We start from the raw sequence: 23,210 nt of genomic DNA, 5'->3' as shown, positions 1-23,210 counted from the left end.
CGTAGCTCTTACAGTGTGTTCTGTGCGTCAGAACTTTATTATTAATTTTGCATCCTCACAACAACCCTGTAAGCTAGATTTGATCTTTATCCCCATTTACAGATGAGGTTAACTATTTGTCCAAGTCACGCAGCTGGCAATCAGTAGAGCCTGGGTGTGAATCCAGGTAGCCTGCTCCAGAGGATAGGGCTTAACACCGTGCTCCTGGGAAATGAGCACGTGTGTGTAGAGAGCCCGGAACATGGTAAGTTTAGTTGTTATTTTAACCTAGATCCAGGTGCTGCCTGCCTGGGTTTCAATGCCGACTCCATCACTTAGCTACAGGACCCTGGGCAAGATGCTCAAGCTCTCTGTGCCTCAGTTTCTTTTCCTGTGAAATATGACTAATATTAGTCCCTGCCTCAGAGAATTCTGAGGAACAAATGAGATAACTTAGGGCAAGTGTTTAGTTCAAGGCCTGGCACGTTCTGTGTGTTCTGTACATGTCTGGCCTTGATGTTGCGAGCAGGGACTGTGTCTAACAGCCCACACCGTGCAGCACAGTGGCAAGTGTTCACCGGATACAAGGTAAAGGCTCAACAAGAATGTACTGAATGACACAGGGCCTTTCCCAGGTCTGTGCAGAGAAGTCCCCTTCTGCTGCCCCGGATTCATCAGCGCTTTTGGAAAACTCCCCACGGTGCCGGGAGACCCTGGAATGGCCTAGACATTTGTGCTTGCCTTTTAGTCCCAAGCCTGTGTGCGCATGGGGCCATTAGAACCACATGCCTCTGGGCCACATCTCAGTGCTGTGAAGACCCTCATCCCTCCTGAGCTGGGCTTCTCCTGGGCTCCCCTGAGGGAGTTCCCCTGGCCCACCCATCCCAGCCCTGTAAATGACCCCATCCCAAGGGGCAAGACTATAGCCACCCAACTTTGGAGCCAGAATCCCCGAGTTCAAACCCTTGCTCCATCATTTACTAGCATGGTGATCTCAGGCACGTTGCTGGACTGCTCTAAGCCTCAGTTTCTCCGTATGTCAAATGAGGATCAGAATAGCACCTGTAGTAGTTCTAAGAATCTACAGAGGAGATGTATGCAAAGAAATCGACCTCATAATGGTAAGTGCTGAACAAATGTTGGGGAAAAGGGTCAGGGCAGGGGTGGGATTTGCAGGTTCTTTACTGACTGGTTAGGAACTGCCAGGAGCCAGAGGCTTGAGTCTACATATGGCTCATCTCTGGATGAACCATCCGATGAAACTCAGTAGTCGGTGGGAGTGGTGGAGAGGAAAGTGGAAGGTGTTAAGGGGAATAATCACATGACTTCAGTGGAGACCCAACTAACATGAAGGGTACAGACCTAGCAAGAGACACTGCCCATCTCTCCCCTGACCATGTAGAGGTACCTTAGATCTTTTTGGTAAGCAGGTGTATGCCCCCAAGGCTTTTTGCTTAAAGGAGTATTTAGGAGATGCTTTTATCAAGGGGATCCTGAAGCCAGGGACTGTATCCTGTTGATACCAGCAGAGTGCCTATTTAATACATGTTTGTTAAAGGACTGAGTGGGTGAATGATTCCACAGGTGACCTGGAGGTTTTCTTCTGCCATTCTCAGCTGCCTCTTCTCACCTCCTTGGTTGGCTTCTCCTTTTCTACCTAACATCTTTTTTTTTTTAAAGCCAAGTTCTTTTTTTAAATTTTATTTATTTATTTATTTTTGGCTGTGTTGGGTCTTTGTTTCTGTGTGTGGGCTTTCTCTAGTTGCGGCGAGTGGGGGCCACTCTTCATCGCGGCACGCGGGCCTCTCACTGTCGCGGCCTCTCTTGCTGTGGAGCACAAGCTCCAGACGCGCAGGCTCAGTAGTTGTGGCTCACGGGCCTAGTTGCTCTGCGGCATGTGGGATCTTCCCAGACCAGGGCTCAAACCTGTGTCCCCTGCATTGGCAGGCAGATTCTCAACCACTGCACCACCAGGGAAGCCCTCTACCTAACATCTTGATGTTGGGCTGCCTCAGGACTTTCCCCAGATCTTCTAAATCCCCCACACAAAGAGGGGGCCATATGAAGCAAGCAGAGCATTATTGAGTACCAGTAGACACTGTGCCAGGCAATTCACACGCAACAGTAAGAGTGGCCCTGCTCACTCTGTACCAGGGACCACGCTAAACCCTTCAACTCCCTTCACCCTGTGAGTGGCCGTCACATCACGCTCTGTCCTGGCCCCTCCTGTGTCCCTGGCTACTGCTTCTCCTCTGCCCGCTACTAAACACTGGGTTTCCCAGGACCGAGTTCTGGGTCCCCTTCTTTTCTTTCTCACTGCACTGCTCCTGGAATGATCTAATGCATTCCCATGGATGTAAACATCGTCTCTGGGCTGATGACACTCAGATTTATATACATCTTCAGCCAGTCCTCTGCTCCAACCTCCAGGCTCCTTTTGTCCCGCCGCCTCCTCAACATCTGCTCTTGATGCCTCCCAGCCACCCCCACCCCAAGTGAGCGCATCGTTTCCCTCCCTCTGAGCCAATATCCCTGCCCAGGTCTTACCCATCCTGTCAGAGGCATCTCCATCTATGTGAATGCTTAAGCCAGACCATTCAGGACACCTCCTCTTGCTCAGGCTTCTATCCAGTTCATCCCTGAGCCCTGTTTGCTTTACTTCCTAAATCTCTTGAGAGTCTGTTTGCTTCCCGCCCCCGCCCCCCCAACCCCCGCAGGCTGCTTCTCTAGTCCCAGGCACCAGCACGCTCCCCTGGGTGACTGCTGCAGCTGGCTGACTGCTCCCACTGTCTCCTTTTCTCTCCAGTTCTTTCTCTGTAAGTTAGATCACAACACATCCCTATTGAAACCTTCCTGTGGCAGTGTGTCCAGCCTCGTCTGTCAGCCCCTCACTCACCAGATCCAGCCTGGGTTCCTGGAATGTGCTGCCCCCGGGCTGTTGCACATGCTGCTCTCTCTGTCTGCTTTTCCTGTCTCTTTATGTAGCTGCTCCCTGTCTTCGTTTCCAGCTCCCCATAACCGCTCTGTCTAGAGCTGCCTCCAGCAGCCTTGTTACTCTGGATCCCAGCCCCTGTATTGTTTCTTCCACCATTCATATCCCTATTTCTCTTCCTCTGCTTGTTTTTTCACTTGTTTTATGAATTTCTCTAAGTTGGAGTCTCCATGAAGAAAAAGACACTGTCTGTCTTGCTTACCATCCTAAGCAAACAGTAAATGTTGGACACACGACCACTTTCTAGACGCTGAGACTCGCAGAGGTGAAGGAACTTGCCTGAGGTCGTGGGGTTGGAATTCAAATGCAGGTGTCTTTGACTATAAGGCTGCTCTCTCCTCCACACTTCTGCCCCTGCCTTCATTGAGTTGTAAATGGCAATGGTGTATTGCTTCCCTCTCAACCTACATGGGTCCTGGGCACGGAGCCGGTGTGACTGCAGAAGGGCTTGGATGGCTCCATGTCAGCCACAGAACTGTTTTCCATGCCCTGGAGCTGCTCCCCTGGAAAAGGCTGGGTCCCCGGGCTTGTCCCTGATGGGGGCTGCTCCAGGACCCCATCTTCTCTCATCTCCCCGGCCTCTCTGGCACTGAGGCCTTTAAATCCCTGCCTCCTCCCAGAAAAAGCCCTCAGGGCTGTGATGGGGATGGACAGGTGACTCATCTGCTCTAGAGCAGGAGCTAGAGGCAAACCCAGGCCTCTGCCCCGGGCCACGAGCCCTGTCCAGTGGTCCCTTCCTCATGCCTGCTGGAGCCAGTGGGAATTGGGGCTGCTCTCTGCCCCAGCCCCTGGCCCCCAACTGGCCCAGTATCTCGGTGTTTGTTAATGCAATTAGCAGGGCGGTCCATGCTGATGGGCTGGGGCCAAGGTCTGACTCACAACCCTCCTTCCTCCCCTCCGGCCGCCAAACGGTAGAGGCCCTCTCGGCCTGCCAGACAGCGTCTGCAGAGCGTGCACAAGAGGCCAAGAACGGCATCTTTCTCTCATTAAAGGCTTTTATGTGAACACAACTGCAATTTTGGAGCAGGGCGCTTGGCTGGCCCCTGAGCCCCAGTGCTGTTTCCAGCCATCCTGAGCTGCGACCCCAGCACAGCTGTGGTGGGACTGGGCCGAATCCTTGAGGACCTGACTTCTCCCACAGCCTGGGGGCTCGGGGCTGAGGTCGGGGCTTGGGGGACACAGCCCCTGGGCAGAGCTTGGGTGTGGAGAGGATGAGTCCTCGGTGGATTCTGAGGGTGTGTGAAGGCCAGTGAGGGATTTCCTGGCCTCGGGGAGCTCTGACATCAGGATCCCCTTTCTGTGGAAACCAAAGGTCAAGGCTGTGGAGAAACAGCTCAGGGTCACATGTAGACCCCCAGTTACGTGAATTCCAAGGGCAAACTGAGGCCTCCAGGTAGGGGTCTAAGGTGAGGGGCGGGCCCAGGGAAGGGCAGCACTGAGGGTGGTGGGTGACCGTCCTGCCTAGAAACGCCTCTGGGTGTGGAAGGGACAGAGCCCCATCCTGAGGGAGGGATCAGGTACTCAGTGGGGAGGTCCTTAGTGTCCCACTGACACAGAGTTTAGGAAAGATGGAGCTTTAATCTGAGGAGCAGCTGAGCCTCAGATATGGGGGTGCTGGGCCCAGAGTCTAATCTGGAAGGTAGGTTCATCTCCCAGACAGGAGGGCCTGGTACTGGAGGCCTCGGAGGAGGGCACAGGCTTAAGGGGCCCACCCTAAAGTCGGTGCCTCACCTAATGGAATTGACGGAGGGAGAAGGCATCTCTAGATCCCAGGAGAGAGAGCTGATGACAAAAGCCCTACCTGGCTGGGGTGGAAGGAGGTAGAGAGGGGACGGGCTGTATTTAACACCTGAAGAGCAGCCCTGCCTCTGCACCACAGTGCTTGGGGCATCTCTCTAACCAGGGCCTGCCTTGTCATTGTCTTTTCCTGGGAAAAAGGTCATGGCAGAGAAGTTCAGAAGCCCTCTTGCTTCTGCCACTAGGTGTGTGGTTTTTTTGTTTTTTAACTTAGCATTGATGTCCAATACAACTTTTTCTGTGGAAATGTTCTATATCTTGCCATCCACCGTGGTAGCTGTGAGCCACATGTGGCTAGTGAGCCCCTGAAATGTGTCTAGTGCAACTGAGGAACTGAATTTTAAATTTTATTTAATCAATTTCCATTTCAACAGCCATATATAGCTCATGGCTACAGCATTGGACAGCACAGCTTTAGAGAGTACAAAGTACTTCCATGATCTCTGTTGAGACTCACACAACTCTTTGAGGCAGGAATTGTCAGACCCATTTTATGGATGAGACAGCTGAGGCACTGGTTGAGGCGTCTCAGTGAGATGAGACGCGCCCAAGGTCACGCAGCTGGGATGTGGCTGAGCGGGGCGGGGGTCAAACCAAATCTTTCTGACTCCCGACCCCATGTTCTTTTTGCTACCAAGTCTCTGGTCGCAAGGGCTCTGAGTGGATGGTAGGAGCAGCCTACACGGTGGGAGCTATTTCCAGACTCTCCCCCAGGCATGCCCATTCCGCATTTGGTCTCCTCCCAAAGGCAGGGGTTTTGTTTGGAAAATCTGAGCAAACCTCTACTTGACTGTTTTGGAGCAGAGTGAAGGTAGAAGGGGCACAGCCAGGAGTGGGGGGCCCGGGAGAACGATGCCTTCTATTTCCTGTTTCAAAGTAATTTCGGGAGTTTTCTTTTTATTCCCCTGTCTTTTGGCATACGGCTACCTCCACAGAGCTGAACTCCCAAAGCTGAAACTTTCCACATGTCCAATCCTCAGTGAGAGAGAGAGTGCCAGGGGAGTGTGGAGAAGCCAGAGTTCAGGTGGAGCCCAAATTTTGAATGGCTAAAGGCTGGCATTGGCGAGCGGGCACAGGGAGGTTGGAAGCAGCATCACCTTCGGGCTCTGAGGATGCCAGCCCCTCACGGGGAGGGGCTGGGTGTGTCCTCGATGGCTAAACACTGACCTCGTGGTATCATGCTTGATAACCTCTCACCAATCATCAATCACCGAAGACTCATTAAAGCCATCTACCCCATCCTGTGTTGATTTCTCAAGTATAAGGCATGACCTCTGCCCTTGTGGGAAAATGGGAGGAATGAGACTCCTAGAGCAAAGCACGAAGACTGCCCAGCCCGTCACGGTTGGGAATTTTCTCTCTTAAAATTCCCACAGCACTGCATGAAATTGCGTCTCCGGGGTGCCTCGGCATTTCCGTCCTTGCTTTATGCAACAGCCCCTGCCATGGGGCGATTCTGTGATGGCTGATCCCCTTTCTGATACTTCAGTTTTGAAATCTGTGCTCATTTGCCTCAGGAATATTTTGCTTCAGTTTCCTTTAAATGAAAGGCACATGACCGCTATCGCCCCCCTCCTTCCCAAAGGGTTCCAAACTTTTGGATTTCACGCACCAGTAAATATCCCCAAACATCTTAGGTACCAGAGTACAATAGCCAGGTTTTCCTTTTGCTAAGTGAGGATATTAGAAAAACAAACTACCATTTGCCATCACCTTTAATTTTAAAAGAACATTTGAACACCAAAAAAGTAATACAATAATACTCTCAAAATAAAAGACACTTTTTAAGTGGGAAAAAATAGCATCACAAAAACACAGAAAACTGTTTTTATTTTTCTTGTTTCACGGCAGACCAGTAAACACTGTCCTAAGAATGGCGCCTTTCATAGATAGGCACTTGGAGCCACCATTTGGGGCCATTTGTGGGGTGGCTTTCGGGGGAGTGGAGAGAGAGGAGAGGAGTTTATGCTCCAATCCCATAATGCAGATGCTTGGCTCAGAACAAAACGCTTGAACACTGTAGTAAGGAAATCACTTCCTGCTGAGACTTATGGAGACAACTCAGAGGAAGATACAAATGAAGTTGGTGAGAGCTGGCTCTGAAAACCCAGCACTTGGAGGACCTTTCTTAGCAGATCTGGCCTCTGTGCAGTATCATAAACGATTGGTCCAGAAAGGTTATCTTCCCAAACGGGTTTATTTCTGCCAACAAGTCTGGCTGGTTTGAAAGCCTTTTAGAACTTTTATCAACCACAATATTACATGCATATTTTTAGATGCATATTTTACATGCAATATTACATGCATATTTTACATGCCAATTTTATAGTTTCCCCCCAAACACCCACTTTCTGTGAGCTGTTCATCATACCAACCAAAGTCTGCCAACCCTTGTCCTCATTGAGGACCTAAGTGCCTGGGGGCAAGGGGCTTCCATGATTCTGAGAACCCTCCCGCCTGGCAGAGCTTCCTCCACCCAGGGACCAGCCTTGTTGTCTTTGTACCCCCCGACACCCAGTCTGACCGAGAGAGGATGCTCACTAAATGTTTGCGGATGTATTGGCGAATAAGGGCAGAACCAGAAGTAAGCGAGTCTCAGGAAGACATGGGCTCGGCTTGCAAGATTTGGGGCCTTGGGTTTCTAGACAGAGAAAGATCTTACTGTTGAAGTCAAGGATGGGCCATCCTTGGGGCCCAGGAGGGGAAGGACAGAAGCTAAATTAGTTTTGAAGGCTGTCTTAAGGGCAGGGACCACCCACGCAGAGGTAGAAGAGACACGGAGACTGGGAGGGGCTGTGTGACCTTCCCTTCACCCACGCCAGGCTTTGCTGGCAGAGGCATGTGGATCTGAGGGGCTAGGAGTGATGTAGCATCTGTGGTCCACACGGGAAACCACTCAGGCCCTCCCTTTCTACTCCCTCCCTAAAATAAACCAGGGCTGACACCTGTCCTGGGCAAACCTGCTTCCCCAGTGTTCGCTGGCCCTGGTTTGGCTACAGGGCTGGCCCCAGCAGACCGTGTCTCTGGTGGTGGTGGTGACAGTGGCCTGGCGTGTGGTCAGGTGGGGGCTGACTCTGCTTGGGCAGGTGGAGTGGCAGCCAGGTGATAGGCCAAAATCCTGCCAAGGTGGCAGTTTGTGTTTGGGGAAGTGCTCAGGTTTACAATTCTCTTACACAGTCTGCTTACCTGGAGGCCTGGGGCTGCCAGGAAGGGATGCCCAAGCACTGAGGAAAATGCTCTAGCCTCAGGATCTAGCTCATGGTTGGAATCCTGCAGCGAGACCTATGATTTCCCCACCCTCCCCTGAGTAGACAGGCTGCCCTTGTTTGACACGATGCCCAATCTACTCATCCTTGCTGTCTCTGGTCAACATCACCACCTCCAGGAAGCCTTTCCTGATTTTCCCTTTCTTGCCTCAGCCTGGGTTAGAGGCTCTGACCGACACTTATCACATGACCTATGTCCTGGCTTCCATGTGAAACAGGACACTCTTTGAGAGAGGGATCCTCTTTACCACAAGTCTAACACCTAGTGAGTGCTCGGTTAATGTTCACTGAATGAATGCAGGAGCTGGTAAACATCCTCCCTCAATCTAAGATTGACTGTATGGGCTTTGGAGAGAGATGGGTTTGAGGGTCTGTGGTCTCCACCACCAGAGCCAACCTGGGACGTGCAGCTTCCCAGGCCAAGGGTGCATTCGGTGGCTGACTTGAAGCCAACAGATCCCTTTTGTTTCATCATCACCTCCAGGCCAAGGTTTAGAGATGGTTCAGCCCTGCTGGGAGGCGGTGGGGTGGAAAGAGCTTGGGCTTTTCCATCAAACAGACCTGGACTGGATCCTCGATCCACCATTGCCTAGCTGGGTGACCTCAGGCACATCTTTTAACCTCTCCGAGCTTCAGAGATTCTCATTTGTAAAATGAGGATCATAATCACACTTGCTGTATAGGGTTGTTTTAAGCTTAAATGAGACAGTGTGTGCAGAGCCCAGTTCCTCGCATGTTGTAGCGCTGAACAGATAGTAGCTGCCGTAATAAAAATAATATTGATTGTGTCATTGTTAGGCATAGGCTAGGAGTTAAGGAGGCAAAGAGGTGTGAGGAGCAGCCGCTGCGCTTGAGGGCGCTGACCATATTAGTTAAGGAGTTGAGACACATACATAGCAAACCCATCACGCTGATGGTGGCCTATAGGGCCTGAGTGCTGTGCAAGGTGAACACTCGTCCTAGCTGTTCGGAGGAGGGAGCAGTTGCTGGAGGCAGGTCATCAGCGATGGGGAGGGGGCCTGGAGGGAACAGTAGCACTTAGGTAAGTGGAGAGGAAAGGGAAACAGCTCTGGGGAGGGGAAGCAGCACACACAAAGGCAGAGAGAAGAGGAAGCCACGCCGGCAGGCCAGGTCCCCAGATGGACAGACAACAAAAAGGGAGCACTTCAGTATATGTACAACCCAATGTTGGGTGCTCTGCCGGGGGTGCTGGTGTGACGGGTCACCCAGTCTTTGATGGGTTGTCCGACGCTGACAGGCGACCCTCACCCTCTCCCTATCTCTCCAGCCGTGTGCCAGCCGCCCTGCCAGAACAGGGGCTCCTGCAGCCGGCCCCAGCTCTGCGTGTGCCGCTCCGGCTTCCGCGGAGCCCGCTGTGAAGAGGTCATTCCTGAGGAGGAATTCGACCCCCAGAACTCCAGGCTGGCACCCCGACGCTCAGCCCAGGGGTCTCCCAACCATCGCAGGAGCAGTGCGGCCAGAGAAAGCACCACGGCCAGAGCGCGGCCGCCAGCACCACAGCCGCCGCTGGCCAGGTGAGTCCCCTCCTCAGCGGGGCCTCCGGTCTGGGGGCGCAGCCTCTCTGGAGGGGCTTCTTCCTTCGGCCCGTTTGGTGAAGACCCTGGTGGAGAAGGCCGGAGAGTCCTCCTTTCCCTTCTGCTCCACCAGAGGGGCGGCGAGCAGGGCAGCAGGTACGGGGGTGGCACAGGCTCTGGCAGGGCGCCCAGGGGAGGTGGGAGGGGAAATCTTTACTCTCCAGGCCCCAGGGAGAGAGCTGAAGAGGGCACATCCCTGGGACCAGGCTCTCTTGTTTCGAATCCTGGTGTTGCCACTTCCTAGGTGGGCGACCTTGGGCAAGTTACTTATCTCTCTGATTCCTCATCAGTAAGTTGGGGAAAATGATGACAATCCTAGTCATGGTATTGTAAGGGTTAAGTTAGTGACTATGAGGAAAAGGCTTAGAACAGTGCCTGGCACACAGTAAACTCTATAAATGTTTGTCTCCGCCTCCCACTTCTCTGCCTGTGGTCCCTGTGATGCAGGAAGGGCTCCTCTACCAGAAGAAGCCCCTTCAGTTCAGTCACCACCAGTGCTAACCTGTCTCCTCGGAGGGGCAGCTGGAGCACGTAGGGGAAGCGAGAAGATTAAAAAGTGGGAAGGGGTGTGTTCATGGGCAGGATTCCCTGGGCTGCTTGCCAGCCGACCTGGCTAGACATTTCCTAGCTCAGCTCAGGAAATCTGAACTTTGTAAACTGGTCCATTTCTGGGGGCTGTGTTTTCCTTGTGGTTTTTCAGGTTACTTTTTCCATTCGCTTCCTACTTAGGAACTTCTTTCTGAAATGTTTGAACTTTTTGTCAAAAAAAGTTTGTCTTGCTGAACTCAGCGAAAAAAGGATTTGCCCTCCCAGAGGAAGCTGGGAGAATCAGGGAGAATCAGGGAGAAGAGGCTGACCTCGAGGCCAGGTCCCCAGTGGGGAAAGCTCGGGAGAGAAAGGAAAGGAGCTCAAGGTTGTCCAGCAACTCTGAAGGGGGAGGGGCAATGGGGGCTGGGCCAGACCAGGGTCTCAGTAAGGGCGTTTCCAGGGCCCTGGCCACCCAAACAAGCAGGTGGTTTCCGAGAGCAGCCAGGAGAAGAAACAACAGAAGGATGAACTTGGGTCAAGGCCTAGGGAGCCCCAAAGTTAAAACCAGAAGAGCCAAACTCTTTCACCAAGGCCTTAGTATGCTGGGGCAGAGATGGGGGGCAGAGCTAAGGGCCAGATGGACAATGCAGGGGGCAGGGTGAACTGCCTGGGATCGGCTGTGACCAGTTGGGCAGGGCCTGAGCCTTGTTCCCATTGGTCCCGGCTCTGGGTCCAAGGTGGGTGGGCCTGGTGTGAAGGCACTTGGAGGAGCCCCAGAGGTGGCAGCTCCAGGGCCAGCCCCGGGGCAGGATGGGAGCAGAGTCCTTCCAGCCTGGCTTTCCCCCTGCAAGCTCTTTTTTGGCTTGTGGGATTCATTCATTTTATAATAGATTTATCCCCTGTGTGCGTGCACAAGTGAGTGTCGGGGGTGGTTGCTTGGCAGGTCATTCTGTTCCTTGTACCCTTGAGTCAGAAGGCTTTTGACATCCCCTGCCCCATCTTCCCAGCCTATCCCGCTTCTATTTTTCAAGGCCCAGTCCCACTTCCTCCAAAAAGCACCTACTCCCTCATATCCACCAGGCTCTGACCCCCTGCAGCACACACGTGGCACACACATCGCTGTGAGTCTGCACCCTGAGCCTGCAATCAGACGGTGTGGCCTGCGCCCTGGAAGGCAGCGCCTGCGTCTCACACTGGATTTCCCCACAGTGCCTCCTGCAGTCCCAGCTTGCAGGAAGTGCTCAATCTGCATTGCTTTCTGTTGCTTGCTCCCAACCCAAGACTTACCTAACCAAGGGCCCATTTGGCCCCGAACCCGAACCCTGCCCTGGAACCAAGGGCACCACCCGCAGTGGTGTTCAGAGTGTGGGAGGATGGGAGGCTCCATGCTTCCCCAGTGTCACGCTTTTCACTCTGCCTCGGGACAGTCTGTGCATTTGCTCACTGGACCAGGAGCTCCGTGAGAGCAGGGACTACTGTGCCCTCCTCTTTCATGAACACATCCCTGGCACCTAATACCACACCTGGTACCCTGTAGGTGCTCAGTCAACACAAGCTGAATGAAGAAATGGACGAGGCTCGATGCTGGGCGGGGAGGAGGCTGGGAGGGAAGGAGGACCAGCTCTGTGAGGCTTCGGTCCCCCCACGAAGGTGTGCGAGAGGCAGGGGAGGGTGAAGACCTGGGCTGAGGTCTCCGGCCCACAGCAGGGCTGTCCTTTTTGAGTTTCACAGGCTCCCTGGCCAGGGGCTACTGTAATGTTTTTAATGAGCTGCAGCCTCCAGGCCAGCCCAGTCTCTCTCTCTCTCTCTCCATGTCTCTCTCTCTCTCTCTCTCTGCCTTGGCGTGTCAATGCCATGAAATCTGGGAAAGTCCGAGCGGCCCACTGTTGGCCCAGCTGTGTTTTGCTTTGGGAGGCCAAATCCCACTTGCCTGGTGGTGTCAGACATTTCCTGTGAACTTGGCCAGCTTTCCCAAGCAGCCGCTGGACTCTCTCCTGATGGCAACTTGGACAAGCCCTTGGTGTCCAGATAAGGGAGTGACATAAATGCAGGGGGCATTCTTGGTGGGGGGTGGGGGACGCTGCAAAACGTCCAGGGAGGAGAGACACTGCCGGGACTGGTGATGGCCAGAGGCCACCTTCAGGAGAGCACTAGACAGAGGCCAAGAGACTTGTGTCTCAGAAGGAAGACGAGAGGGAGGGGTCAGGCGAGTCTCGGGCAGCAGGCAGCACGCCCTGCAGAGAGCCAGACATGGATTGATGTTGTCCAGCTGCAGCCTGGACTGGCCGCGGGGGGCCTGCAGACTCCCTCCGAGCCCGGGGCTCAGGCTTCTTCCCCAGGCTGGGCAGAGAGCCTACCCCACCTGTGGAGCAAGACCTAGGCAGCTGGGAAGGGCCTTGAGAGATTGGGGGAGGAGGTGGTTACAACAGTCGAGGACCAGCAGGCCTTGGAAAACAGCGCTTCACACCGTGCTTCTCAGACTGAAACAGGCACATGTGAATCACCTGGGAACGGGTTGACATGCAGCTTCTGATGCGGCAGGTCTGGGCTGAGCATCTCTAACGTGGTCTCCGGTGACGCTGATGCTACTGGCCCACGGACCACCCCTGGAGGAGTGAGGTTCTGAGCCTGGGCTTTGGATTCGGGGAATCCTGGAGTCCAATTCTGGACTTACCAGCTGTGTGACATCAGGCAAAATAGCCTAACAGCTCTGAGTCGATAGTCTCCACCTGGTAGGATTGCAGAGAGGGTGAAATGAGACCATTTGAGTAGAACACCTAGTAGGGTGCCTGATATGGGTTAGTGCTCAGTACATGCTAGCCATCAGCAGGCTGGTTCTCTTTGCCATGAGGACTTGTGTGGCAAAAAGCAGACAGAAAACTGGGGTGCGTGTGTGTGTGTGTGTGTGCGTGCAGACCTGCTCTGGGGAGAAGTTAGAGCCCAGGCCCAGTCTCGGGTGGTGTGATCCAGCAGTAGCACCAATAGTGGCTTTTGGCTGGCTTGGGTATTCCACCAAGGCCGTCTCACCAGCCCTATGGGGGAGGGGGGGAGGGAGGTGTCACAACAATTCGCCGAATGGGAGGGACCTCCACTGAGTTTACTCCTTAGTCTGACCGGAGGACCTAGAGGTGGAGCCCTGGGGACATCCTCGGCAGGCTTGATCGGCGCTTGGACAGCAAGGGACCTGGAGGACAGTGTTGAGGTGGACAAGCGGGGCTGGCAGGGAGATGCTGGGAAGCTGTGGGCCCCGTGATCGTGGCTCTTAGCGGGCTGTTCCCTGAGAAGGCAGCTGGGGTCAGCCTTCCTTTTACTGTCCCCGTCGGTCTCTCCCTCTTCTTCTCGATCTCCTCCTCCCTGCACACCCCACAAATTTAGCTGCTTAAAACGATGCACATGTATTATCCCACAGTTCTGTAGGTCAAACATCTGACACGGGGCTCACCAGGCTAAAGTCAAGATATCAGCAGGGCTGAGTTCCCGGAGGCTCTAGGGAGAATCTGTTTTCTTGATCATTCAGGTTGTTTGTTGGCAGAATTCACTTCCTTGCAGTTGTAGGACTGAGGGCCTCACTTCCTTGCTGGCTGTCACTTGAGGGCCATCACATCTAGAAGCCACCCACATTCCTTGGCTTGTGGCCACCTTCCTCTGTTCAAAGCCAGCAACAGAGGGTGATCTCTTCATGTTTTAACTCTGCCCTCTGTCTCCCTCTTCAGCGGAATCTCTCACTGACTCTTCTGCCTCCTTCCACTTTTAAGGGCCCCCTGATAACCCAGGACACTCTCCCCTATTTTAAGGTCAGCTAATTAGCAACTGTAATTCCACCTGCAGCCTTGATTTCCTTTTGCCATTTATATACATATTCAAAGGCATAATACCAGGGAACAAAGATCACGGGGGTCACCCACACACTGCAGCCCACGCCATTTGGGACCCTCCATCTGCAGTGTAATAGCTCCTCTTATCAAGGGCTCGCCACAAGGACGGCCCTACATGAATGATCTGGCCCCCAAAACCTTTCTGACATCTCCAGCATCAGCTCTCACCACTCGCTCCCCTCATTCGCTCTGCTTCTGCCACACTGGCCAACTGGTTTTTCCTCAGATATGCTAGAGATGCTCCCGCCTCAGGGCCTTTGTACTTGCTGTCCCCCCTCCCTGGAGTCCTGTGTTCCTTTCCTAGGGCTGCCATAGTGAATGACCACAAACAGGACGGCTTAAAACAACAGAAATGTATTCTCTCACAGTTCAGGAGGGCAGAGCCCAAAATTAAAGTGTTGGTAGGATTGCTCCTTTGGGAAACTCTGAGGGAGAATCTGTCCTACGCCTCTGCCCTAGCATTTGATGGCTCCCTGCAATCCTTGGTGTCCCTTGGCTTGTAGCTGCATCACCGTAATCTCTGCCTCTGTCGTCACATATTGTGTGTGTGTGTGTGTGTGTGTGTGTGTATGTGTTTGTGTGTATGTGTGTGTGTGTGTGTGTGTGTGTATGTGTGTGTCGGGGGGTATTCTTTTTATAAGGACACCAGTCATTGGATTTAGGGTCCACCGTAATCCAGTATAATCTCCTCTAACCCTAACTAGTTACATCTGCAAAGACCCTATGTCCAAATAAGTTCATATTCATAGGTTGGCAGTTAGGACTTCAAGAAATCTTTTGGGGGGTCGGGGACCCAATTCAACCGACATTAAACCCTCTTCCCAGATACACACATGGCTTGGTTCCTTCCCCCTTCCAGGTCTTCTCTCCTCAGTGGGAACCCCACCTACGTTCACCTGATTTTACACCGCACACCCGCAAACACTCCCTACTCCTATCCAGCTATTTTGCTCCACAGCGCTAACGTCTTGTGTATTTTACTTATGTATTAATTTCTTACCTCAGTAAAACGTCAGGCCCAGGAGGACAGGGCTGTTATCTGTTTTCTTTGCCAGTGTATCTCCAGCACCTCGAACACGACGGGCCCAGAGTAGAGTGGAGTCAACCCTGCTGAGGGCAGCTTGGCTGTCTCCCCACGGTCTCTCCTTTACTCTCATAAGCCCTGCAGTGGGTTCCCAATGTCCCCATTCTGCTGACAAGGCTCCGAGGTGGGGGTGGCCGGCCTCTCGGGGGGGCCTTTGTCAGTGGGGAGAGGGAAGAAGGGCAGGGGCACTAGTGCAGCTCCTGCCGCAGGCCTGGCCTCGGGGGTGGGCACCGGGCCACTGGGTACGGGTGGGTGGCATAGGACTCGCCTCCCCAGCAGGACCCGGCATTGTTCAGCCCCACGTCGTCGCCACTCGGGCCCTCGTGGGCTTCCCAGTGTGTGACCTTTAACCTGCTGTGGCGGAGGGTAAGCCCGCAGGTTTCCTGCGGGAGCGCGGCCTCCCCTCACCCCCAGGCCTTGCCAGGCCTCCTGCAGGGGGTGCGGGGACTCTGCCCCAAGGGGTGGTCTCTGCCAGTCTGCACTGGGACCCGCCGCAGGGGGGACCCAGGCATCCTTCCTGACAGAAGGGCAAGGCATTTGCCCAGGAGATGGATGACCTAGAATCAAATGAGGTACCTGGGGAGAGGGCAGCAGGTGCAAGGAGGCGACCCCGTCGCGTGTGCCGGGGAAGCGCTGGGCTTTGGAGTCAGGTAGTATTTAAACCCTAGTGTCCTCACAAACTAGTCGTGCAAGTCGCTTCGTCTCACTGAAACTCAGGTTCTCTGAAGTGGGAAAACGGATGCTCATCTCAGAGGGTGTTTTCGAGGATTCGCTGAAATAACGCACATAGAGAGGTCAGTAGGGTGTCCGGAAAACGTGAAACGTCTTACCATGCCTGCGTACTCCCCCATGCCCATGGCAAATCAGTGAGATGCCCCGCTTGCCAGAAGGGGTTTTCTTCTCCAACCCACAACCTGGGCTTATAGATGGGGAAACTGAGGCAGGACGAAGGTTGGCAGCTAGATGGTGGGCCTGCCCTGGGAACCCAGGAGATCCTGACTCTGGGACAGTCTGAAGGCTTGCCGGGGTCCTCTGAGCCTTGCTCCAGCTGCGGCCGCCTCCCTCCCACTCCCTTCCTCTGCTCTGGGCTCCAGCATGCTGCCACACGACTTTGCTCACGCCTCTGGGCCACATAATCCCCTGTAGGTCCTCCCTCCTCCTTATTCCAGTCCCTCGGACCCAAGGCTATTCTCTGATACACCTGGGACCTGATGAGAGACCAACTCATGCTAGGAAATCTTGGAAAAGTCCCTTGTCCTCCCTGGGCCTCAGTTTCTATATTTGTAAATCAGAAGCAACAAGTGGATCTTCTCTGAGGTCGAGAGTTAATGGTCTCAGTCTCTGGCCTCCAGCCTGGCCATTTTCCATCCCCGATGGTGAAATGTGCTTACTCCCCCTTTACCCGCTTCCAAGGTCGTTACAAGGACACGTGATGCCTTTCACCAGGGCAGACCTTAGCTCTCCCTGACGGTAAGCCTCAAGTCCTCCTCGGCAAGGCTGCAGTGGGGTTAATCAGCCTACATCTTTCATCCTGCATCACCCGCTTCCTCAGGGCCACCAAGTGGTGCCTCTGTGCTGGGTTGACTCAACCCTACAATCCTGACTGAGTCAAGCTTTCAGGACCTCCGGGGGTTGAACGCCTTCCTTCATTTTCTTTTCTTTCTTTTTTTAATCTTCTATTTTTCTGATTTGTTTTTATAACTCTGAGCCCCAAGCTTGCTCCCTGGGGTTTTTCTGGAATTCCCCAACCCTCAGGATTTTCACTATACTATTTTGAAAAGATTTAGAATCAGAATATCCAATTTGGTTTCCAAGCTAGGCCACTAACTAACCTCATGACCTTGAGCAAGCCACCTAACTTCACTAAGCCTTAATGTCTCTATTTGTAGAAAGGGAAGGATCATTCTTTCCTCTCTGGGAGGTTTCACCCACTAAAACAATGTGGGTGAAAGACTGCTTTGTGAACTGTAATGGGCCTCGCAAATGCTGGTTATTCCTGTTATTTTGCAGTCCTGACAGTGGGCTGGGATACTTACTTATGCCTTCTGTACATGCCTGGCTCAGTTTCAGGAGCAGCTCCTCACTGAGGCCCTCCCTGACCACCTTTGTAAGGTTTTAACCTTAGAATTAGCCTAAGCCACTGGACACAACACTAGGGGATGTGCTTCACGTCATAGTCTCTGGGACCGGTACAGCGCAGTTGTGCAGTGCACAACCCGTGCCACTGTATGTGGTGACCCTGAAACTGGCTCTTTCCCAGGAGGGAGATGTCTCCTATTTTCCTATCGTTTAATATTATAAACCCCTAACCTGAGGATGCCCCCATCTGGTTCACCTTTTAATTTCCACAAACATAACATATAATTTAATTATTATGTTTATTATGTACCGTCTGTTTTTCCCCAAGTACAGTGTGAGCTGTTTTGTTCACTGACATATCCCCAGCTCCTAGAATAGTACTCAATAAATAATGGTAAGCACTCAATAAATAAATAAACAACTATCTACTGATTGAGCATCCCTGTCACCATGTATCCTCTGTTGCTGCCTGGAGCAAAGAAAGTTGGTCTCAGGTCCCTTCCCTTCTGAGCTGACACTCAGCCCATCCCCTGGCATGTTGTTGATCAGGAAGGGGGCTCTCCCAACAGGTGGGTACCTGCTTGCCCTGTGCCCCTTGGTCTCAGGGGTCTGGAGCCAGGCAGGCAGAGAGCAATGCTTCTCTCCTAAGGGTGACTGGAGCACAGCCAGAGCAGGGCTTAGCAAACCCTTAGGAGTTCCAGGAGTCTGTCAGGGGCTGCAACAGCTGTAAAGGGGTCTCCTCCCAGTTTCTTCTATCTCTTGGGCCTTAGAAGAGTCCCATGCCTGCTCTTCCCTGGGGCTGCGGGTTTGGAAGAGGGAGGGCTCAAAGGGGAGTAGTCAGAGGGAGATGCTCACTCATGGGCCTCCAGCCAGAACAAATGGAAAGGCTTTTGTTTTCCCAAATCTGAAATCACGGAAGCCCTGCTGCTGCTTTCTGAAGACAGTAGAAGAGAACTGTGTCTCAGCTGAGAGCTTCCTTCACCACCCTGTCCCCCTCCCTGCTGTTTGCAGAGGGTTCTGGAAACACTGCCACTTTAAGGTTTGTGTAATGTTCCTTGGCACTTAACCCCTGCCAGCCCCACCCATCCCTGCCCAGCAGAGACTGCTTGGAGTAGCGGGGTGGGTCTGAAGCATTCCATTTCCACCGAGGAGGAGAGGGAGGCAGGCTGTGTGTGCTGGACCTTTCAGTCCCTGGACACACACCAGGAGATGTCTGTCCCATTCATAGTCTCTATGACAGGTACTCCAAGATTTGTGCAGTGCACAGCCTGTGCAGCTGTATGTGGTGACCCTGGACCTGGCTTCTTCCCAAGAGGGAAATGTCTCCCATCTCCCCCACAAAGCATGTTGCTTCAAGGCAGTCCTCTCCAGCTGGGTTTGGCTGCTGAGGCCCCTCCTAGGTTTCTCCGAAAGGGAGGTGGACCTCTGGACTTTGTAGAGTATTAACATGCACCTCTCTAACCCACACAAATACCCGAGGCCCACGGAGCTCAGGGCCACAGCTGGCCTTAGGGTACTTGAGTGTAAAAACAAAAGGACACAGGCTCTGGACGGACGCGGTCTTGCAATGCTTTCGCTTTCGCTCTAGGCCGAGAGAGCCCGACAGAGGCCGTGAGGAGGGAGGGGTCGGTGTGCCTCGTCTCCAAGCAGCGGAGCCTGCAAATCCTCTTCCTTCCACCATGCTTGGCCCAGGGCAGACACTTCTGGGTCGATGAAGAGGCCAAGCTCAGGCCTCTTTATGCTCAAGGGAGAAAGGGGCCCATGGCCTTCTAACACCTCTCCGCTCCCCATGCAGTGAAGTGGGCAGATTCCAGGGAAATGGTGTCTGCTTCCTGCATACTTCTCTTCTCTTCCTGCCTCTCGTATTGAAGCTTGAAAGTGGACATCTGGCCTGAGGTGGCCCCGAAATCTCTGATGGAGACTGCCTGACTCCCTTTTCTAGGACAATCCCAGAGCTGAGGGTTATCAGGACCCTCCCTAGGTTGGCTTCCAGAGAGGGCCTCCCTCCCAGCCCAGGCCTGGCCCCAGCCCTCTACAGATCTCTGAGATGAGAGCTGTTCACCTCCTGTTTGCCCAGAGCCGGCAGCCAAGTGATGCAGAAGCCAGGAGCAGCTTTGTCTTCTAATTCTCCTTTCTCATCATCACCACCAACAGGATTTATTGGCGCCTCTGCTCTGTCCCAGGCCTCGTGTAGGTGTTCTGCCCTCCTGGTTCTCCCCACACCAAAGTCACCAGTCAGTTACATGAGGCAAGTGGATGTTGCATAAATGCCTCTTGCCAGTTGCGTTGAGTCCAACGAGGGGAGAACAGATGGAGTGGGATGTGGGACGTTCCTGCCGCTGGGAGGGGGCAAGCTCCCAGGTGCGGAGGGCAGAGAGACTCCCCATTCTCCCCACAGCCCTGATCTTAGCCTCCGCCGGTGGTTATGGTGAGGAATGTTTGGGTTACGAAGGGTGGGATGAAGGTTGTGGTCGAGGTGACTTTCTAGTTCACAATAGGGTGGTGGTGCGGTTAGACTGGAGCGTAACTTTAGTGTGGTACTAGAACGAAGGTTCAACCTTAGGACTGTGGTTAGGGCGGGGCTCGCGTTACGCTGGAGTAGAATTTAGGACTGTGGGTTTTCTGAGTGTGGTATAGTTGTTATTTTAACCTACCATTGACGAAGCTTTATTGAGTCAGCCGGCCCTACTGTGCAAAGCACTTTACAGGCACCACCTCACTTGATACTGGGGACCATACGGCATAGTGGTCATGAGTCAGACCTCGGCTTCATCTGATTCTGTTGCTCCCCAGCCGCTTGATGTTGTGTGAATCTCTTCACTTCCATGAGTCAAAGTGGATGAAGTGCTGAGTCACGTAGCTAAGGGCTCAATACTTGATAGCTGAGACTCTTTCTTTTCTGTATCAGTCAGGGTTCCAGCAGGAAACAGACGGCACACTCAGTGAGGACAATTTGATAAAGGGTCTATTTGCAAAGGTGTGGACAGGGTCAAAGGAAATAACAAGGGAAGCAGAGTATAGGGAAGCCCTTAGCCCTGCAGGTCTAAGAGACAAGGGGTCAGCGGTTACTGGAACCCAGAGTAGCTCCAGCCACAGGAGAGGACCACAACAGGGCTGTGACCTCCGGCAGAGGAATAGAGCCACCACTACCCACAGTGGCCCGTCAGGAGGGAACTGGAGGATCAATACCTCCACTCCGTCTGCTGCCCTCTGCCCTCTTGCTGGGGTCCCATGTGGGCTGAACAGGACTGGAAGACAGGGTGAAGGAGCCTCCTAGGTCCCAGAATGGGACAGAGAAAGGTCCACAGAGACAAGTGGAAGATCTCCAGCACCTTAACCGTTCCTCACAAGGATCCTATGAGGACGATTCTCCACCAGGAGGAAACTGACAGGAAGGGCCATTCTAGCCCAGCTCCACTCAGGACTCTGGAACCCGTGCTCGTAGCCATTTGGCTAAGTGGCCCCGAGAGCAGGTGAGCTCAGGCCAGTGCAGAGCAGCAAGCTTGGCGTGGGAGCTGCCGAGGACTGGGTCAGGCAACGCATCTTGTGTCTTTTCAGGAAACTCCAGAAAGCTGGCGAGAGCCTGGAGGAGTTGTTGGGGCATTAAAACGTTAATGTATACAGTTTCCAGCATCCGACAAAAAAAAGTAGTAACGATGAACATTTTGAGCTTGTGGCTGTACTGACCTAAGTCCTCTAGGATTTTTGTTTGAAAGGAAAGGTTAGGGAGAGATGAAGCCACAAGGTAACAGAAAGACAGTCAATGCTCTTTTTCAGATGCCCCAGGGGGATGCCCATCCCATCTGGTTGCTTTGTACGGAACTGTGGCTGCTCAGTGAATGTAGCCCTCTGGGGTGGGGTGTGTGTGTGTGTGGAGAGAGAGAGAGAGAGAGAGAGAGAGAGAGAGAGAGAGAGAGAGAGAGAGAGTGGAAAGCTGTGCAGAGAGAACATGCCTCAAAAATCATAATCATAATGGAGATTTTTCAGGCCCTGTGAATTCTCCTTTTGAGCTCAAGGTTTTCAAATATATATCAGGTTTCACCCCTTGTCTGGGATGCAGAGGATGTTTCTGATTTATGGGTCCAGTAGTTTTTCCAGTTATGCAATCTGTAAATCTGCCCTCAGTTAATTAATTTGCCACTGTAAGCTTCCCAGGTGAAAATCACTTTACCAAAGTAAAGTGCTATTATGATAATATTAATAAAAAAGGGACTGTGAAATGTATACTTGTTTCCACTTGTGGAATTAACTGAATCAGTGTCTCAGCATTCCTCCTCCAATCACTGGCAGGCACACATGTGCACAAACACACCCCACCTCTGGAGAGGGGCTAAGGAGGAAGATTTAAGCCTTGCTGTGTAATTTCCCAGAAAAGGATTAGAAAGGGAAAATGGGTGAAATGCAAAGTTATCTGATGACCGAGGTTGTAAGATTGGCGGCTTAGGACCCAGAGGGGTGTGTCTGCGCGTCTATTTGTCTGTCTGTCTGCAGATGACATAGTGAAGATTGCTAAATGATTTCCAATAACAAGATATGAAAACACATAGTTCCTTTGTTAGCCACATAGCTGTGGTTTTGTGTCCGTGATTCAATGTGGAAGTGAGTAGCTGCGACAGGCATTTTGTGGGGGATTTTTTCCTTCTTTTTTCTCCTAAAAAAATATTTGTGAAAGGTCTAAAATTCAAGGAAATCCACTGCTTTTTGAAAAGAAAAAAAAATCCCCATTCCTTGCAAAATGAAGATCGCAAATCAAAACCTCTGGAGATACCATATTTCTGCTTCCAGCCAGTCGCCCACGCTCGGTTTCCTCCCGGAGCCTGGGCTCCTCACTGCTACCTAACGTGTCCACCCAAGGGTGCACCCAGCCAGCGGGGGTGGAGGGTGGGGAGGGGTTGCATCAGAGGCCTCTGGAGGGAATCTGGTACTCCAAGGGGCGGGGATATCCTCTTGAGACCCCAGCCAAGCCACACCCTTGAGGAACAAACTGATTCCACATTTCTTTCTTTTTTTTGGAGGTTCTTGGGTCAAGGTCAGAGCCCCTACAGCAGGCAATAGTGTGTGAGGGAGCAACTGTGGCATAATTGATGTCTTATTGTTAGATACGTCTGGGTTAGAATCTCAGCTCTGCCACTTAATAGTTATGCTGCCCAGAGCAAGTGATTTAACCTCACGCGCCTCAGTTTTCTCATCTGTAAGATGGGGATGCCTGCCACTAATAGAATTGTCGGGAGGATTTACTAACATACGTAAATGCATATACACACCTTTTAGGTGTCCTATGAATGGCACCAACTCTTATTTGTCCCTAGACTCTGGGATTACCTGAGCGCTTTGTTTATAGCGACAGCGGTAACTGGAAACTCTGAGAGTTTCCCCAGACCACTTGAAGGTGTTTCTGGCTCTGGTGAGGTTTCCTATCTTAGCCAAGGGTGAGCAGCATGTTGGGGAATGTCATCCACCAGAGGTACAGAGCTCAGACCTTGAGACCCCATCCCAGCACCTCCCTGCCCGGTGGTGATAGTGGGCAAGTAAACAGCTTCTCTGTGCCTCAGTTTTCTCTTCTGTAAAATGGGGAATGATAGTTTTTATAGCATAGGTTTGCACTAATCAAGTAAAGCGTAAAAAAATCACACTCTCAAGCGTAAAGAGCCTAGTAAAAATTTTAAAATGAAGTGCGTGTAGCAGGTATATGGCACATAATTGGTTGGTAGGTTTGGGATGAGCGAAGGCTTCTCAGATTGGGCCCCCAGGTCTTTTAGAAATCTCCTTTTGTTTATGGTCCTGGGGAAGAGTTCCAGGCCCTGGAAGAGCAGGCTGGCTGAAGGCTGCCAAGACTTTGACCAGCCCCTGAGAAGTATATCCTTGACCCAGGCTCCAGCTGCCTTTGTCTACAGTGGGCCTGTCCGGGTGGGGTAAATTCATCTGAAGTCACAGGCCTGTGTTTGCTGTCCTATAAGGCAGGCCAGCTAAGCTGTGTGTGTGTGTGTGTGTGTGTGTGTGTGTGTGTGTCTGTGT

General features: G+C 52.7%; 1 protein-coding gene across 8 annotated transcripts in view; it reads left to right on the top strand.

Moving 5' to 3' along the window:
* Positions 1–23,210, top strand: part of LTBP2 (latent transforming growth factor beta binding protein 2) — a 102,060-nt gene that overhangs the window by 13,534 nt on the left and 65,316 nt on the right. For all 8 annotated transcript variants that reach the window (XR_004348348.1, XR_004348345.1, XR_004348346.1 and 5 more), the window contains exon 3: positions 9,323–9,569. Coding sequence is in view for 3 of the 8 variants with exons in the window: in XM_032622086.1 (XP_032477977.1) it covers positions 9,323–9,569 (247 nt within the window). In the remaining 5 variants the exon portion in view is untranslated. The remainder of the gene's footprint in view (positions 1–9,322; positions 9,570–23,210) is intronic.

This window comes from Phocoena sinus, chromosome 2 (genome assembly GCF_008692025.1).
Source record: "Phocoena sinus isolate mPhoSin1 chromosome 2, mPhoSin1.pri, whole genome shotgun sequence".
Classification (NCBI taxonomy): Eukaryota; Metazoa; Chordata; class Mammalia; order Artiodactyla; family Phocoenidae; genus Phocoena; species Phocoena sinus.
Note: the sequence above shows the minus strand (reverse complement) of the source record. Positions and strands in the feature narration are given on the sequence as shown.